General features: G+C 37.5%; 1 protein-coding gene across 4 annotated transcripts in view; it reads right to left on the minus strand.

Annotated features, from left to right (window-relative positions):
- FILIP1L (filamin A interacting protein 1-like) overlaps nucleotides 1-19,311 on the minus strand; it is a 114,092-nt gene that overhangs the window by 7,429 nt on the left and 87,352 nt on the right. For all 4 annotated transcript variants that reach the window (XM_009324011.1, XM_009324010.1, XM_009324013.1 and 1 more), the window contains one exon: nucleotides 8,080-10,834. In XM_009324011.1, the coding sequence (XP_009322286.1) occupies nucleotides 8,080-10,834 (2,755 nt within the window). The remainder of the gene's footprint in view (nucleotides 1-8,079; nucleotides 10,835-19,311) is intronic.

Below are 19,311 nucleotides of genomic sequence, written 5' to 3' on the forward strand. Positions count from 1 at the left end.
GGAGAGAACTCGTATGCAGTGGCTGTGTTTGTTATTTCATAGTGAATGACAGCAGGAACTTCAGGGACACGGACAAACACTCCATGGGTGACAACTGTGGAATTTTCACATGACTGTGAAAATGTCCCTTCTTAATTTCAGGAAGTCAACTGTGAAAGCATGCTCTGAAATATCAGGATATATATTCCATACAAACTTCGTTTTTTTTCCCCCCCAGGCACAGAGGTGGCTTATCTGTTATTTATATGGGCCATCAGGTATTTTACCCCCATACAATGCTAGCTTTCTGGGGAGTGGGCTAAGGCAAGTGTGTGTGGGGGCAGTGGTCAAGGAGAGAAAATATGTACGTTTCTGTGCTGTTCAAGTAGTTCTCCTGCCTTTGGTCCTAATCCTTTTTTTTCCTCTGGAAGTATGATCTATGCTTTGCTTCCTGTTTGAACTGTATCCGTTTAAATAGGGGAGAGCATGTAGTGCTTCTGCTGTAAGTTTTCTTATTTACCTTTCTACAGTCATTGTAGAACTTGATCTAGGAGAAATAACTTTAGATAAGGTTCTTTTTCCCTGCTTAAATTTTTAGTTTAAGAAATTTGAGCAACAGAGAGTATAATTTTCAACTTTAGTGAAAGCGGCCAGGGGATGGTGCTGAAGATCCTTTACACAGAAGTCTACGTATCTGTATGTGCACAAGCATGCCTCTTGCCAGACTTAAGTTTGTTCCTGGATGATTGAATGCAGTCAGAACATAAGCCAGGTCTGTAAGTGAGAATGAGTTAAGATTAAGAGATAAATCTGAATATTTCCTTTGGTCTCCAAACAAGACAGCTTTGGCTGAAATTTCCAGTTAGGCCTCCTCAACTGCACAGGGCATTCGGGTATTTCCTTTTCTTTCGCTAGGTCCTGGCATCTGTCTTCTAGGAATCCAGAGGGAAAATTCTCACTTGCTCTGCATTTCCTTTTATGCAACCCACTTGCATGCATGACTGTATTGCGATGTGTAAGCAGGAGCAGTATAAATAATCCTTATACTTACTAACGTTGGCAAGACCTTAGCCAGAGTATTGTCTGGTTTGGAGCACTGCATTGTCACACCATTATAAACAGCTCTGCAGAGGGAAAACGGTTAGTAATCTGTACAGCTGTAGTACTTGAGCTATTAAGTGGGAGAGCAGTTGGGTTTGTTTAATCTGGAGAAAACAAAACTGAGGAAAGACATGATAATTGTCTTCCAATACGTGAAAGTCTGTTGCAGAGAAAATGGTTTTCGAAGTTCAGTGGAGGGATAGGAAAGCAAATACTGGATTACAATTTCAGCAAAGGAAATTTAGTTTAGAAATTGGCAAGATTCTTAATGGCAAGGGTATTTCAGTCCTGTTATAGATTCCTGGGGTAACTGTGAAATTGTCATTGCAGAAGTTTTTTAGGACAGGATGAACCAGGCATTTGTTTGAAAGGGTTTAAGTCAAGTTGTAGTAAGGGAATAGCCTGGAAAATGTCCTGAGGTCCCTCCTAAGCTCTATTTTCTGCGATTCTACTCTTCTGCTGATATTTGGCCTGTTACAGCACTCTTGATCTCAATAATATGACCTATTTGACAGAGAAATCTATATTGATATTAGAAATAATTTCCATATGTGAGACAATTTGTACTCCTGTACCCAAATGTGTCACCGTGGTCTTACTTGTTGAACACTAAGTTTAAATCTACTTTCTGGTGGTGAGGAAAGGAGGCACGGTTGGGCAGATTTGGAGGCAGAAGTTGTATTCCTAATTACTAAAATTCTGTTATGTGCCTTGCTTTTCTTGGGACATGTCTTCACTGGGAAATGTGATAATCTTTTAAACGTAAGGTAGTTTAAAGACCCATTTTTAATAGATAATTGACAAGATGCAGGGAAAGGTAAGGTTATGTTGTGGGTCAACTCCCCTAGGACAAGGATTTACCTGGGACTGGTTGATCAACATTGTCACGCAGCTGGCTGTTCTCTGAAATGAACAGTTGCTTGTTGTCCCTTTGCCCCTTGAAACAAGGCGGGATCTCAGGCACCTTGTTAGGGTACCTAGGGTCCCTAAGAAGAGGAGGAGTATAGCCTTTTTAAATACTAAACACATTGCAATATTAATTCTGTCCAGGAGAGGGTAGTGCTGGCACTTAAATGTTTCTGCTGGTGCTTAACTGTTAGTGTTTTTTATATAATACATTATTTTACAAATCTGTGTGAGATCATCAATTCACTTGGTTTAAAGCTGCGCTGCCATTTGTTGAATATTGAGTAAGATTCTTGGCAGCAGGTCTTATTCTGTACAGATCGTGGGCAGGTAGGGATATATGTGTTTGGGTATTTCTAAGTATGCAGTTTTTAAAGATGTGTGAAACTGCGCTCATACCTACACACACCTTTTAACATGAAAACGTCTTCAGTATCAGTATTGTCTGTTCAAAAGCTTTGAATATATTTTTCCTATATTAGTTAATATATATATATTGAAGAAGCATACAGGGGTAACCACGTTGGGCCCAAATGTGTTCTGCATGGAGAAGGAAAAAGAACCCTCTGCTTTTACCATCAGGGCTTTTCTTCTGTCTGGGAGCAGGCTGTTTTCCTCTGTGAAGGCCACATTTAAAGGCGTGTTAATCAGAGTCCTATTTTTTATATATATATTAAAAATGTTTTTAATAGGTATAAAAATTATATTTAAAAAAACCAACCTCTACCTTTTGTCCAGCCAAGATTGGTGTTTCTACGGGATAAAACATGACCTATAATGGCTTGAGTATAAGACAATCAAGGATAAGAAATTCTAGATTCTAATCTCGATTAGAAGCTGCCTTGGTGTGATTGGTGTGATTTTGCACAAGTCAATTAACTTGTCTCCTGAAAGAGGAGTAATTTCTTCTTACTACCCCAGAAGGATGTTAATGGGACTGATGAATGAATGTTGTATATTTGGAGTGCTTTGTGATGTATTTGCATGCTAGGTTGTATCTCTTCAGACAATAGTGGTAGCATCTAAGGTGATGGGACCAGGGCTTTGGCAGTGATTCCAGTATAAAGTGCTCATACTTTTTGCTTGCCTCTTCAGTTATGCTGATGTAGCTTTTTTGTAGAGCTGTGCTGTGAAATGGATCCTGTTTGTTTTAATAAAGATTTGTGGAGTGTGGTTTGGGGTTGGTTGGTTTGTTTGTTTTAAATCCAGTTTAGTTTCTTGACATGGTTCACAGTGCTGCCTTCCTGAACAGTGATGACAGCATAACTGAAAGGGCAGTATTTTGTGATATGGGATGTGGTAGGGGTAAGAGAGGGGAAGGAGCTTCTTTTGCCCATCCCTATATGAAGACCCTGTGATGTCAGGCCACTGCTTGGCAAGTGGAGAGTCATTGATTAAAACAGGTCTTTCCTCTTGTAGTCAAAATGTGTTTCCCAGGAGTACTTTACTTAGTGGTCAGAGGAGAATCATGTTCAGTTGGCAGCTCTGATATTTGAGGCTTTCTGGGTGCCCACAGCATGGTGGGTCATTGGGTGATGGGCTAGCGGAGAGAATTCGGCTACATCTTGGGGCCACTGACTGCAGGTTTGTGAAAACAGTTCATGCTTCTTAAATGTTTAAGGTTGGTCTTTTTTTTGAGCAATTTCGCACTCACAGTACTTGCTGTTAATTTTAAAATGTCTTTATGCACCTACTTGTGCTGTACTTGAACCATAAGATCTTTTTCTCTTCTGTTTCTTGGTAACGTAATGTTTTGGTAGCCTTTGCTTAAGCCTGGAGGTTAGGCAGTTGTCAGTTTTTGTTTTGCCTGTCTCAATATCTGTTTCCTAGGGACAAAGTCATCCTGCAGATGGTTACTCCATTTCCATCACCTAACCCTGCAGCATCCATTCAATCTTAATCAGAAAGTAGTGCTGTACAGCTCTGTTTCTGATTATTTTTTCCCCAGTGTGGGGAGCACACGTTCTTAAGCTGTGCATGAGATATTTACATACAGATCTTTTTTTCTTATTACAGCCTCACATTCTGTCCCCAGACACCATATTATCTACTGTGCTTTGGATCAGGAAGATTAGCTGACTGCTGCTGTAATTTTTGTCTATTCTATTTCTTAATTAGCTACTTGAGGGAGATTTTTAAACAGCTTGAAATACTACCTCTCAGTTGATGGATGGGCTCTGTGCTCTCAGAATACCATTATTTCTTCTTATTCTCTTTTTTCTTTTCTTCCTTTTCCCTCCCTCCCCTCATCCATCCTTCCTGTAAGGACAAAAATTACAAATATTTCTTCTGAAATATTTAATCACATAAAAAGAATGACATAAAAATGCTGAGCACTGAACTGTTTGTGCTGCGCTTGCTTATGATCCTTTGCTCACTCACTCCCTGAAATAAAACTGAAAAGATGAAGGAAAGTGGGCTGATAACTTCTGCCATTTTTTATCAGTTAATTCTCACTTTCTTTTCCTGGAGACTTAAAAAATCCATGGAAAAGGTAGATTTTTAGACTTCAGAGGAGATGCTTGCTAAGTGTTTTGGAAAAGAGAAGGGTTGATATTATGATCTGCTGACAACTGCTTTTACGCTCTCTTTCACAGTTTAAACCCTCTGATATATGCTACTTACTTTGTGACCATATTTCCCTTTAACATTTAATTGAATCATTACATACCTGTCAGATTTTAGGCTTTTGGGCAAATGCAGAAAACAAAAGAGTGTCAGCCTCCAAATTAACAGCAATACTTACCATTTATGGAATGCTTGAAATTCCTAGAAAAGCTGCCTTACTTGGTTGAATTTTAATATGATTATGCTTGATGGTTTTGTTCAAAGTGTTTAAATCAATTTGCAGACAAGTCATTTAATTTTCTCCTTGCTCTTCTGTTTTCTTGTTGTCTACCAAGGAAGTAGGTGAATATTCCCACTCAGGAAAATGGAAATAATCTGAAATACGGAGTGGTGATCTGAACAACTTGAGCTTAATTTGTAAATAGGTAATTCACTTATTATTATTAAGCTATGCTTCCTATTTGTTATTTTATGATAAAATTACAGCTAGCTTATTTCTGTTCAAGCAATTAAGTAAGTTTCAGCTCTCAAAAAATACATCCAGATGTTTATTTTCTCTTCTGTGTGCTTTGAAATAGAGTTTGGGAATTTGAACAGGATGAACAGGTTTTATTCTGCAAACCTTATTTTTAGTCAAAATAATTATTTGATTTTTCATCTGTTGAAATGAATGACAAAAGTTCCACTGTGAAGTCAGTTAAAATCTACACATAGATTGTTTCATCAGCAGGGGAATATAAGCATCCCTTAATCAAGGTGTGTTTTTTAGGAAACGTAGCAAGTTCATTTACAGGCAATGGTGATGCTTCTTATTTAGGAGTTAACGGTCATGAGTGGCTGCTTCCTTTGTCTTTTGTTAATTGGACAGTTACTGGTAAACCATCACCAGCCTAAGGATTAAGACAGGAACAGAAGTACTGTCCTGTTTAATAATTAAACTTATAAGTGGTGTGAACTCTCACCTAGGTTTTGTATTCATAATAGCTTGGGAATTGTCCAAAGGACTAAGTGTGCACATTGCTATGTCCTGATTTGTGCTTTTCTTTTACAAGATGTTGTAATAGATGGTCAGGTGGTTAATGATCAACACATTTCTGTGTATTTTGGAACACAGGTATGAAATGAAACGTTTTTTTCTACAAGATTTTGAAGTCCAACTGAAGAAAATATTAGTGCTTTCTGGAGGACAACTGTTAATCCTTTAATTTTTGGAGACTCTGGTGTCTGTTAGTACACTGGCAAGTGTGTACTTCAGACACAGTTATTCAGTACTGTGTTTGTAATGTGTCCCTGCAGAGATCTTGGGTATGGATCAGCAGGATATGCAGTAGAATTGCAGAGAACATGTTTTGAATGGACTGCTTTTTAATTTTGAATGAGCCCTGAGGTTAAGAATGTGTAACCTGAATGTAGTTAAGTAACTTGTTCGTATAATTAGCACAAACTAAAATTTTTATAATCTTGCCTTGCCTGAGTGCTGGCTGCTGTCTTGATCAGTAACCTGTGCTGAGTTGGTGGGAGCCGAAGTTTGCTTTGCAGGGTAAGACTGTGTACTTGTTCTTACCCAGATCTTAGGCAGATCTCACTTTTGCAGTCAGTGGAGATAAACTGAGACTAAACCAGTGGGAAGGACCTCTTAGGAAGCCCAGTAACTTCAGGAGATGTTGTATCAGCGTGACATTAAGCTAGGCTTGTGCGGATCCACATTTTGTCCTTTTAAAATTGCCGCTGCTCAACTGTGATACGTTTATTATATCCATTTCTATCACATATCTTATAAGTGAATATTTTCTTCTTCCCATTGTTAGTTTTACTGAGAAAAGTGTGTATGGGTGGTGGGCTTTGCTTTTCAACAGAAATTGTTCCTTCTAAAGTCAGTTATTACCTACAGTTGTAATAATTTAGATTCCTGTCCATCAAAAGGACTTAAAATGATAAAAGTCCCCTTGTTGTATGAAAGCATGTGCCAAAGTCCTTTGCTGAATCAGTTGCTAAGTTATACTGCAGAAATGATTTTTTTTTCACTGGATAATATAAACAGAATAAAGATACGGGTGTAGTGAATAGGGACTTTCTGCTTACTTGCAAACTTCCTTGTTGATAAGGAGGTTGAATTTTTTTTTTTTAATAATTTCTCTGCTCCCCTCCCCCAAGAGCATAAGATACATAGGCATTTAACTTTTTAGAATAAGAAGCAGCTGTTCCAATTTACATTTGCAGTTTGCATCTTTTGAAAAAGAGACATTTGAAAGTGCATTTCAGGTCTTTTGGGCTGATTTACGTTCTGCTTGAAGTTGGTCCACTACTAGCGGTATTTTCTGGGAGGTTAGGATTGACTGCGTGACACACATGTAAAGGGCAGAATTGCTTACATTTCTGTCCTTTTCTTAGGCACTAATACTGTATCCATCACTGAAATACTTTAACCTGTTTTGTCCATTCTGTATGGTACTCCTATTTACCATAGTTCTAGAGGTGTACATGTTTGGAGAGTTGGTCTAGTACTACTTCTTAACGCTTCTGTCAAGCTTTCTCTGCCTATTATATGAAAAACATGAAGGTGTGCCGTGGTTTGCTAACCTTGTTTCTTCTTCAGTGTACCTGTGTGATGTATATTTTATGTTGAACTGATGGCTAGGAGCTTAGATGAAATTTGAATATTATGTGTGAATCCATTCTTCTGAGCTATCCTTTAGGAATGTAAGTGTTGCTGTTTATTATTTTACCGTGTACCTAAATGATAGCAGTTTTTCTGTTATATTGGGAAAAAACTCTTGCCTTGTTCGGGGAGAATCGTGATGTAAGCTTCTGAACTCAGTTCACTTACAAGAAGGGTTTACAGAAAGGTTTAAAAAGAGTTTTAACCACACAGTCTAAAAAAAGATGGGGAGGAAAAGTGGTGGTTGTGCTCTGGAACATATCATGGTATGCATCATAAATTTGTAATGAGATGCAATGCATAATATTTTGAGTGTTTGTGTGTGATGTACTGATAATTATCTGAAATGAGAGAGCTGGGAGGAGTTGGGGAAATACCAAGGAAGATAATGAATCAAGTCTTATCTGAAGTTAGCAGGCAATATTATGGCTTAATTCAAATTCTACCATACATGCAAAAAAATACAAAACACACATAATGAACAAAAATATTCTGCAAGCAATGATAAAAATAATGAATTATTTACTGTTTTTGTAATGTTAAAATATTTTACCAAGGCAAGTTGCAGTCAAAAGTAATGTGAGTTATTTTGAAAATGGAAATACATAAAGATGCATTTATACAAGTGCAAGACTAAATATTTTACATAACTGTATTTCAATGAGAAGATATACAGTAAGTGCACACTTGATAACACTAAGCAGGCAAAACTTAACGTTAGTTCCATATACTGTTGTATAGTTCATGCACAGATCTCTCCCAAAGTAAAGGGGCTGTTCCAAATAATTCTTGCTGGGATGAAAAACAGGATGGGTTGCTGGTAAGGGTGTCAGCATGGATGGGGGTCAGTTATAGACATTACTTACTGTAATTTGTGATTGCCGTGGGACAGGAGTGGCTGTTGGTGTGATAGTAATACTGCTGGTGATTTTATTCGTGGGCTTACTGGGTAGGCCATTAGCTAGTGCTGGAGTTCTGTTGTCTTGCACCGGATTACAGGGGCTGATGGGCTTGGAATTGGTGAGAGCTTGGACATAAGGACTTCCTAAATGGATGTGGATTTTGTTATCCTCAGTAGTTATTACACTTGATCCCGTACTGTTTGATCTTTGAAACTGCCATGACGACTGCCTGTCTGGGGATACTCTAAAAACGGCGTGCTTGGCTCCCATTTCCAAAGGCTCCGAGGAGAGTATTTGTTCCTGAGAACTTGAGCCTGGTAAAGCCAAAGGGGACATTGTTCTTTCAGGAGTTAAAGAACCACATGATTCAGGAGTTTGAGATCTTGCAAAAGTAGCCATAGTAATAGGAGAAATTACTTGCTCTGGGCTCATGTAACCTTCTGCTGCTTTTGATTTTACAGGTGTTAAGGAGGCATTTTGAATAATGGTTATTCTTTGCTTTGGAGTGCCACAGTTGGGTATAACTGCTGTGCTTGTGTAGGAGTGAGGACTTTCAGTGGTAGGACTAGTTATTTCAAGTGTTGCTGTGTTCTGTCCATGGTCTGGAGTTACTTTTATGTGAAGAGGTTGGCCAGGTGTATGGCTTAGCACTAGGTCTCCAGTCTGTGCACAGTTTCCATTTTGCTTTGCGTGAATCTTTCCGTTTTGAGGATGGCTCTCTTTGGACTTCATCCAAGGGATCCATAACTTTTTGTTCACGGCATTGGCAATGGATGAGTTGCTTTTGAAAGACACTGTTTGTTCTTCCTCATTGTTGTCTTTGTCCTCATTATCGCTGTCTTCATACAGCTGTCCATTTATGACTGTTCGCTCTAAAGGCATGAGGGTTTTGTAATCAGGTGGTTCATTGTCTGCTGGATCTGTCTGGACTTCTTTAGAAAAAACTTGTAAATCAGAAATCCTCCTTCCATTGAGACCGGGCCTGAAGTTCTTGCTGAAGCGTCTGTACCTCTCCAATTCTTTCATGAGGCTTTCCATTTCTCTTGCTAACTCCCTGTTCTTGTTTTCTTGCTGGAGGAGTTTCTTCTGTAAGACTGTATGATCACCTCTGAGGTGACAGATTAGGTCTTCTGTTGCCATGTATTCATGAATTTTCTCTTTCAGTGCATCTACTTCTCTGGAAAGATGACTTGATTTAGCTTCCTCCTCTTTGAGCTTCTTAAAAAGACGCTGCTCTTGATTGGACTCTGCCTTTTCTGTTAATTTATACCTAGCCACTTCCATTTTCACAGCCTCCAGCTCCTCTGATAGGAGCTTGGCTCTGTCCCGTTCATTGACATATCTTCGTTCTAGGGACTCAAATTCATCTTCAGTTTTCATAAGATCATCTTCTATAGCCTTCATTTCTTTCAGCTTCTGCTTAAGCCTCTCAACTTCTTGAGAAAGCTCTTTGATTTTGTTGTTCTCCTGCTGCAAGGAGGTGCTGGATTTAGTACTCTCCTTAAGTTTATTTTTAAGAAACTCTTTTTCAACCGCTTCCAGTGACTGAAGTCTTTTTCTTAGAATATTCACTTTGGAAACAAGATCACTTCCTTTCTCCTCTTCTGCTTTGAGTTTGTTTTTCAGTTCATCTCTCTCTTTTGTAACACTGAACACTTTTTCCTCTGCATCAGATTTTGATTTCAGTGCCTTTTTACTTTCCTCAATTAGTTTTTCTGTAACGGATGTCACTTTATTTTGTTCTACCTGAAGCTGAGAAGTTGCAGCTTGCAGCTTTTCTTCTGTTTGCTTTATTTTTTCACCCATAGTTCTTCTTTCATCCACAAGCATCACTGTTAGACTCTTCAGCTTTGTTAAATCTTCTTTAAGTGTAAACTCGGTTTTTTCTAACTTACTTTCAATTGCTTCAAGCTCGCCAATTCTAGCTTTTAAGCCATCCAGCTCATGGGACAACTGCTTTGTTAACATTTTTTCTCTTTCTAGGTTGCATTTTAGGGAGTAGCATTCCTGTTTGCTCTTGTTGAAAGCGTCTTCTAGTTTCTCCAGCTCCATAATTCTTTTGTTGAGTTTGTCAACTTCTCCTTTAAGGTTCTTGCTCTGCGATGCTTCTTTTTCTAGCTTTCTATTAAGTTCTCTGCACTGATCTTCCATTTTTATGAGCTCTTCATCTTTTCCTTCCATCTCCAGCAGTCGTTTCCGTAGTTCTTCCACTTCAGCCATAAGCATGGAGTTCCCACACTCTCCCCTATTTATCTTATCCCTTAAGTCTTGCAGTTCTTCTTCTGCTTTTCGTAAAGATTTATTGGTCTCTTCCAGCTCATCAATTTGTCGACTGAGAGCAGTTAATTTTAACCGGAGCTGACGATTCTGACTGTCTTCATTGGTTAGTTTGGCCATCATTGCTTCTTGGTCTTGGGAAATCTTACTGTTTTGGGCTTGAAGTTCAGTCTCCAGCCTGCTGGCTCTCTGTTCCTCTTCTTGAACTTTTGCTTCAGCAAAAGCCAGCTTCTCCTGTGCTTGTTCTGCAGAAGTGGTTAATTCTTGAATTTTTTTACTTTGTTGATTCAACTGCTCAGTGAGTCTTTGCTGTTCATCCACCACCATTAAAGCAAAGGTTTTCAGTTTAGTCAATTCTTCTTTCAGTTTAGCTATTTTCTTGTTGCTTTCCTTCTCTTTTTTTGACTGATATGCTGTTTCTTGTTCAAGAAGCTTTTTCAATCTGTAGGAGAAAATAATACTGTATTTTGTAGCCATTTTAATGGGCATTTAAAAACACACCTGAAATATCATGACATCTCTGCCAGATGTGTGTGAATATCCACTTGTACTTGTAACTACAAGCAGACCTTGTGTCATGGGGCCCACAGGCCTTACTTTCTACTCAGAAGTTCTTTTGTAATGGACACTTCAACATGATCATTTAGACTTAACAACTTAAGTAATTATGCATCTTTGATTACATTTTCAGCTTTTGACAGGTATCAGTGCAACACAACTTTTTGCTATTCTGCACTGGAACAACACTGACCTTGGCTGTTTGCTGAGGCTAGCTATGTGCTTGCAGGTTTTTTTAAGAAATGTGATTATCGTAGTGGTTCAGAAATTAAATCAGTGCAGCCCTCAAGGGCATGTATAATTTACAGCATCATAAACCTCCTAATGCCTTTAAGTTACTTATAAACCATCCTGATGGTTTATGATGGTTTATGATTAAACCTTATGGATGTTAAAGTATGTGAAGGAAACATAGCCACACTAGGCAGTTAGTCAGGCTGCCTAATGTCAATTTCTAAGCAGCACATCAGAGCCAAACTAAACATTGTAGGTAAGTCAATCCTCAGTGAAAATGTGGGCCTTGTGACCTTGTATCATGCACACACAAAAAAAATGCAGTCAGCAGATAAACAGGTATTCAGGTTGTGCCTTTTGAACTTAAGAAAGCCCAAATGTCTTGCTGTCTCTTAGGCTTGGATGTGGTCTTATATTCAAAACTGGCAAATACACCTAAATGCAACCCTGCTTTTACATGATTCTTCAGGGTTTTTATAATGGTTTTCCAAAATCAGTTTTACATGTTTATATTAGTACTCAGTCTTTACTGAGATGCAACATACTTAATTTGTTAGAGCCTTGAGATAAGGTTGTGCATTTGTTTATGTAAGATCGTAAGAAACCTCCAAATACCTCAAATAATTAGGTTCTTTTGTAGACTTTTCTTTGTCAGGGAGATGTCTGTGGAGCTGCTCTGGGGTATGATTAGGTTTGGTGAGCACATTTGCCTCCTTTCAATTAGATTTTTCCCACAGCCAACCTATAGCTATATTCTGGTATTAAAGAAAGGTCTGAAAAGTCTAGATTGAAGTAATAAAGTATTAGAATTTGTATGTTTCGGTGTTGTTCATATGTATGGTACGTATCCAGTTGTGTAGATTATGTGAGGGAAATGAACTGCATATCAGGACTGTACTTGCACAAAATGACTGCTTCAGCACTCATTACCTGAGGCCCCTTGCTTTTTTTAATTTTTTCCCCCTCTGAAACACGACAATGACTCCCTAGAAGTTGCTGCTGAAACATAAGATTCCTGTTCTACATTTGTCTCTGGTCACTATTGTGATGTCCTTGTCCAAGTGGTGAGTCTTTACAGTTTCCCACTGACAAGTTCCTGTTGCAGCCATCCTTTTTGTTCAGGAAGAGCTTAGATAAAGAGCTGTGCAAAGGAGGCTGTTATTAGCTGTTGCCTGACTAGAGGCATATATTTCTGGGCATTTAATAGGCTGCCTCAGCAACATCCCCTTTGGCAGCTTTGTAGTTTTCCTGCACGGAGAGAGGAAGTCCCTGCCATTTTACAACTGTCCATCAGACTTGTCTGATTTAATGGCGATACTGTATAGAAGTCTATGACTATGAAATTTTGTACACCACCTTCACCATTGCCACTTTTTTTATTTTAGTGCATAAGTTGCACTATATTGAATGTAATGAAATGCTTTATATGAAAATTTGATGGAATGGGAAGTAGCAATAAACGGAGTTGATATCAAAGAATTAAAGCAGCCCCAAATTCTTTACAGCAGTCAATTAATATAACGGGGAAAACAGACATGAAAAGGTATAAGTGGAGAGGGAGAGGTTTGTGAAATGAGCTTGAAGGAATGCTGCTGGTTGACAGAACAAATAAATGGGGAGAAGACTGCGCCATCTTCAAAGGCAGCTTTTTACTGTGTTGTTAGTGTATGAACTTTTGTCCACTTTTCAGTGCTACTTTCAGTTTGAGTTCTTTTTAGCATAAAAATCTCTCTTCCTTCCCCACCCTTGTCTCTAAATGCTTTAGTAGTGAAGTTCAATTGATGATTTACCGTTGCCATAGATATAAAACCATAACAGAAGCATAACTAACAATTTCATTTGGAATGAACTCAGTTTTTGTGTGTGCATGAAGTTAAGACATCTTATATTAATACTGTTAAAATAGGGCTTATTAGCATTTGATTTATTTTAGCTTGCTTCACTATAATTTATTTTTGTAAGGCAAATTTAGCTGAGTTGATTAATACCTAAATTAATCAGTGTTTTACCCAACACTTCCATATTAACTAGTTGATATCTCTCTGGCCAAATGAAACTGTAATGCTCCAGTGACTGATGCCCCTTAAATTGCTTTAGAAAGAAAACTGTTAGACCAAATAGTAACTAACAATTGTAATTTTCATAGGGAAGCTATATAATCTTTTTATGATGCAAGTAAGATAATTGTGCATAAATACTAAATAAAATCAGTTGACAAATGTTTGAGTGAATAATCCCAGCAGTCCTTCCAGTGAGCATCAGTCTATATACAATTTGTATTGTTTTCTGTTGTCTTCTCTTTTTTCTTCCTCTATAACTTCATTTCTCAAGCTATCTGGAATGCTTAAGACTTGTTTCAGCAAAGCACTTGAGGTTCCAGCCCAGATTGAGTGCTTGAGTGAGGTAGTCTAACCCAATCTCTGATGAAGTCTGCGTTGCAAGGGTTATTTGAACTAAAGTGCCTAAATTATTGGTATCTGACCTGGATCATTGTACAAGCTGAGAGGGATTTTCAAGAGATTCTGTTTCTTTGGTCATGCCAAAAGACTTTAGGGTATTTTAAAATGTTTCCTTCATTCAAAAGATAAAATGCAGTTTTAAGATTCAAACAGAAATACAAGCAAATATTTCTAACCCCTGAGATCTATTTCTTTTTGGAAAAACACTTCTATAAAATCACTCCATTGAAGTGAAGTTACAGAGCATAGTGCAGAAGCTGTGAGTTAAAGGATTTTAATGTGTTTCTAAAAAGAAAAAAGGGATGTATTAAGCATGGTATACTTTTTTTTTATTGTGTAGTTAAATAAGTTTTTGCACTTGTTTTTGATAACTTTACGCTTATTCATGTATTCCTATACAGAAATATTCATTTATTCCTAAACAGAAAATGCCTTCAACAGTGCTGAATAGATAATGATTTCTTGGACAGAGTTGAGACTGATATTGTAAGAAGTCAACTGGGAGTCCGTTAATATTTGCAGAAGAATTTTTCCTTGGCTGCTGAATTCCCGTTTCATGGTTCAGTAGGTCACAGCAACTGTGTCTGCACATATGCACTTAGGAATGGAAGAGGACCCTAAAACGTTTGGGGTTTTGTTTTGTTGGTTTGGTTTTTTTAAATTCATCCTTGGTTTTGGTCAGCTTTTTTGGGGAACCGGACTTCTGCAGGTCAGGGCTTGATAATGTATATCATTTGAATTAAGGCAAATCACATGTTTAATTGAAGAAGTACTGTAACTGATAGTAGTACTTTGTGATATTTTGCATACTTTTGTGACAGAATAAAAATACTTTTTGTTAACTTCATCCAAAATACTCTCTTCCTGAAGAAGAGTATCCAGAGTATTTGAAACAGCAATTTTACCAAAAATATGCAAAAGTCAAAAAAAGTTGGCTTAAAAAATAATAATTAAAAAAACACCAGAAACTCCCCTATCCAATAAAATATTTTTATCATTGTCATTTCCAGTTGAATTTCATGATCCTGTAATTTTGTATTAGGCAAAGGTAGGTATATAATTTAGGCGAAGCTTTCACAGATAATTCCAAGCAGTTGACTTCATAGGACTACAAGAACCCTTTCTGAATCCAGGCCAGCAAAAACAGGCATTGGAAATTGTTTTTATGAACATGAATGTTAGGTAGTTAGACAGAGTCAGGGTAGTGTCTTACTGCTGCTTCTTCAGAGCTCCTGTTATAAATGGCTGCTTTATTGTGGCTTACCATCATACCTGTTTGCAATACCCATTGCCTGCTTTTTTATTTCCTTAAAGAAATTGTATTTGTCAGCTCCCCTCTGTTCATTGTAATCGCTTTCCTCAGTATGCATACTGTAGCTTCTTGGTGTTAATACCATGCATTCAATTGTGTTGTATTGTTTTCCAGGTTTTTTTTTTTCCAAGCACGTATAGCTTCAGCTGCACTACATTATATTTAGCAACATAATGACTATGGGTTCTCTGCAAGACCTGGGGACTCCCCAAACAGTTCATTGTCTTCTTGGTGTCATGTGATATCATTCTGTCTTTAAGTGGGGTTTTCTGGTGACATGGGGGGACCTGTATTACATCGACGTTGTTTAATTTATGTTTTTACAGGATTCTAAGGGGGCTGCTTTTCCTTTGAGTTTCAGGGAAACTGAAGAAAGCATGGCAGACTGAGATTGCAAGACCCTTATTTTTTTAATTTTTTGTTTGTTCTTGAATGAATCATTATTCTTAGAATAATAAGAATAAAAACAATGATTTTTTTTCTTTAATAAATCTTGTAATGATAACTTTAGAAAAGGCTACGTTCTTTAAGGATGCAAGTGAAATAGGCATTGGTTTGTAAAGCTGTACTTCTATTATTCCTTCCACCAAAGTATTGAGGAGATTTTAATATACACCTTGTCAATATCTTGATTTTTATCAGATCATTCTGCAGAAATGACTGAGATTTTGAATGTCTGTGACTTTTTTTTTGTAAATCACGAAGATACGTATTTTTATCTAGCTCATGTGCACTCCACCCTTCCCCAGGTAAAAGACGTGTCTTACTAGAGGTTCTACAGGTTATAACATGAGGGAGACTTGCTTCTACAGTTTTTGGGCATGAGCTTGAATTTCACCTGTACGATGCAAATAAAAACACTAAGCTGAAAGCTTTTAAATGTAGATGAAGTCATGCCTCTTTGTCTGAGGCATACTTCTGAGTTAGCAATAAGCCATGGTCTGGCCTTTAGTAAGAGAAGAAATATGCTTCATAATTTCTGGTAAATCTTACAAGTTGTTGTAATTTTTTACACCAATGCAGTTAAATATTTATTTTCGGAAGAAAGCCAGTCTGTCTGTGCCTTATGGCAACAAAATTTGGGTTTGTTAAAATGGTTTTCTGGTCTTGGGGTGGCTATGCATTTTTTTTTTTCCTTTGCCTACAATTCTGTTTACTGATGTGTAGTTTTTATGAAGGCATATGTTATAGCTACTTTTATGGCTCCCTTTATTATCTTTATTGATGCTTCTTTTTTCCCCCCATCATAAAGAAAGTCAAAAGCCTTTGAAATTACAGCAGCAACAACATACCATAGCTGTTGTGTAATCTGTTGGCTTTATCTAAATCAGTCAGCACTTCCCAACAGAATGCGAACACTTATTTTAAAATTTGTTTTCCAGTATATTAGTTACATATGTATATTTTAAATCATTAGTTTATACTAGGGTGAAAACCTCCACAAAGGGTGTCTCAACTGCAAGAGACTGTGTGTAAGGCAAATTTCCTGATAAGGAAATTTATTTTATAAAATGAGGACTTTAAATGAGGGGAGTGTGAGTTCTGCTTATTACTCCACAAACTACCACAGAGTAATCATTGTTTTATCTGATGCTTAAAATGCTGACTTGCTTTACAAGTCTTAATAGAAGTCATGTATGATGACTGGTGTTGCCAGTGCTGGGTTAACTTGGGCAAAATTTCAAACGGATAACCAGATGTATTTAACTGTGATGCTGAGTAAACATACGCAGATAATATATTCTTTTAAAAATTAATTAATCTGGAACAGTAATGTTGTTTGTGACCATGATTTCACAACTACTAAGCTGCTGAAAATTCTTCCTGGTGATACAGGGATATTGGTGCTCATAAATGTTATGAAATCTTGTGTAAATTTGGTGACAGTAAATGGCATGAGAAATTTTTAACAAATTTATGTTGGTTAATTTAAGATTTAAGACTGGATTAACATTCACTTCTAGTTGGAATAATGTCAGTTTGGCACTAAAGTTCAGTTTTGTTTTATCATGAAACCTCAGTTAAAGAAAATAATTTTCTGTCTTGAATTATATTCTTTCCATATCTAGATGTTCTTGGAAATCACCTATCAAAACATCAGTCTTGTGTAAAATGTATTAATGCTTTCTGTGACAGTAACTGTTCAAATGTGCAAGGTGATAGTTATTAATTCTGTCCGTTCATTTCTAATCTTGTAATGGTAGCCATCCGCAACGTCTGAGATTATGAAAGGAAGGTGCAGGACTTTTAGGTGGGAGTGAAGAAGTTGCTCTCCTATCAAATTGTTGGCAGGTTTTTGTTTTGTTTTCTTTTTTTTTTCTTGACTGCATGTCCTGAAAAACAATTGTAAGTGAGCGCTGATCTGACAAGACCACAACATTAATGAGCTTTACTTGAAGTTAGCCTTAAAAACTCTGTGTCCCAGAGTTCAGCTACTGGAAAACATGGCACAATGAATTGTGAGCTGGACTCTGGTGTGTCACCATGTTTGAGATGCACTCTTCTTCCCTCTTTCTAGATTTAACAGCTTTTCCAGTTATTCTTTGAAGTCAGTATCTATTACTGTTGGCATTTCAATGACGTATAATTGTGCATGTAGCGTGACTGTTAATCCTCTTCTGTTCTGAATCTAAATGCATCAATAACTTAACCGGCTCACGGCAATACGACTTGGGTTTTGTTGGTTAGCAGTTTGGGATTTTTTCATATTACCGTAGTGCATATTCATTGCCCCCCGCCCCCCGTCTCTCTCACTCTCTCTCCACACTGCCTGTAAAGTCGGAAATAAAGCAAGTAATTTCAGATGCAACACTAGAATTTGGAACTCTTTAGATTTATGTCAGCCAGGAAATTATAGTTTTGCAGATGGAAAGCTTTCAGAAGGAAATGGAAAGATGAACCACAAGAGATGTGGTATAGGGGTCAAAGCAACAAGACTGAGGCAGAACTTCTCAGTGACTAATTCAGGTCCTGCTTTTGCCTTTTCGTCATCTTCAACAAGTAAAATTTTGTGCCTGAACTTCAGATTTATTAAAATGGAAAAGCAGTGTTGACTTGTAACAGATTATTACTGTAACAGATTATTTTGAGAATTAATATTAACCCAAAGAGGTTTTAATAGTATGGTAACTATGCAAAATAAACCAAGACAACTACTGCTTTTCGTAATTTGTGATTTTTTAAATGGACAGTGTTATTGAAATGATTGCATTTGATGATTTGATACTTGATATTGCATGATAACAAGTTAAGTTAATGGGAGAGATCCTGTGTCTTTATGAACCTGAGTTTTGTTTTAGATGTATACTTTAAGCATTACTGCTAGAACATTATTGCTTGACCAGTTATTGAGCTGTTTTTAAAATCACCAGTGTTATAAAAACACTCAATACTACAGAGATAAACAGGACAGTGTTTTCTGTCCCCTCCCCCTCCCCCTTTTTTTTTTTCCTTCCTTCCCCCTCCATGGGCAGGTGGATGTGTTTGCATTGTCTGTTTGGAGTGTCAGTAGCAGCAATCATTACCACTGCAGCCTGCTGCTAGGCTTTTGCAAGTGGAAAAATTGTAGCAGGAGTTAATTGAGCTCCTGAAAACTGTCTTTTAGAGCCCTGCCTGCCTTCCCCCCTGTTCCCGGTGGGAAGATTACGCACAAGCAAGGGAGTGCAGCTTTTGCCCAAGTTCTGGAAATTTCTGGTCAAGCTGCTGCTAGCACTGATTACCCCAGCCATGTGTGTTTAGTTTGTACGATACAAATACTACTTAGTTATCACTGCCATGCTTTGTTTACTGTTGATGGAAGTGTCATAGACGGAGGGCTGAGTTTGTCTTGGCTATTTAATCTGCATCCTTCAAGTGACTGAGGAGTTTGCAGAAGTTCTGATCCCCTGAATGAGTCAGTTGCTTCAGCTCTGTATAAGTTTGTAACCCTTAAGTCATCTTTTTACACTTTTCAGTTTAATGATAATACTTGTTTTAGATTAAGAGAATAATCTGAGTTTTCTTTAAGCAATTTCAGTAGATAAATCCTGTCTATAATTTAATTGTGGTTTTTTAATTCTGTACATAACATCATAGTGTGTAGGTTCAAGGTGGACCTCTGTTTTATGGATGCTTTTTCTGGGGGGCAGTTGGGAAAAATAGGTACTTTTCTTGTACCTGATTCACCTGGGGCAGTGCTAGTGGTGCTGTCTTGACCAGAACTGGGCATAACTGTGCAAGGATCCAATTCATACAAACTTTTTTAAACTTCAATTAGTTAATATTTTTGGTATGACAGAAAATGGCACTCAGCCAACAATAACACATCATGTTACTCAGAGGAGACTGGTTAGTTGTAAATGTCATTTTCCCATAACA

Source organism: Pygoscelis adeliae, unplaced genomic scaffold, assembly GCF_000699105.1.
Source record: "Pygoscelis adeliae isolate BGI_AS28 unplaced genomic scaffold, ASM69910v1 Scaffold55, whole genome shotgun sequence".
NCBI classification, from domain to species: domain Eukaryota; kingdom Metazoa; phylum Chordata; class Aves; order Sphenisciformes; family Spheniscidae; genus Pygoscelis; species Pygoscelis adeliae.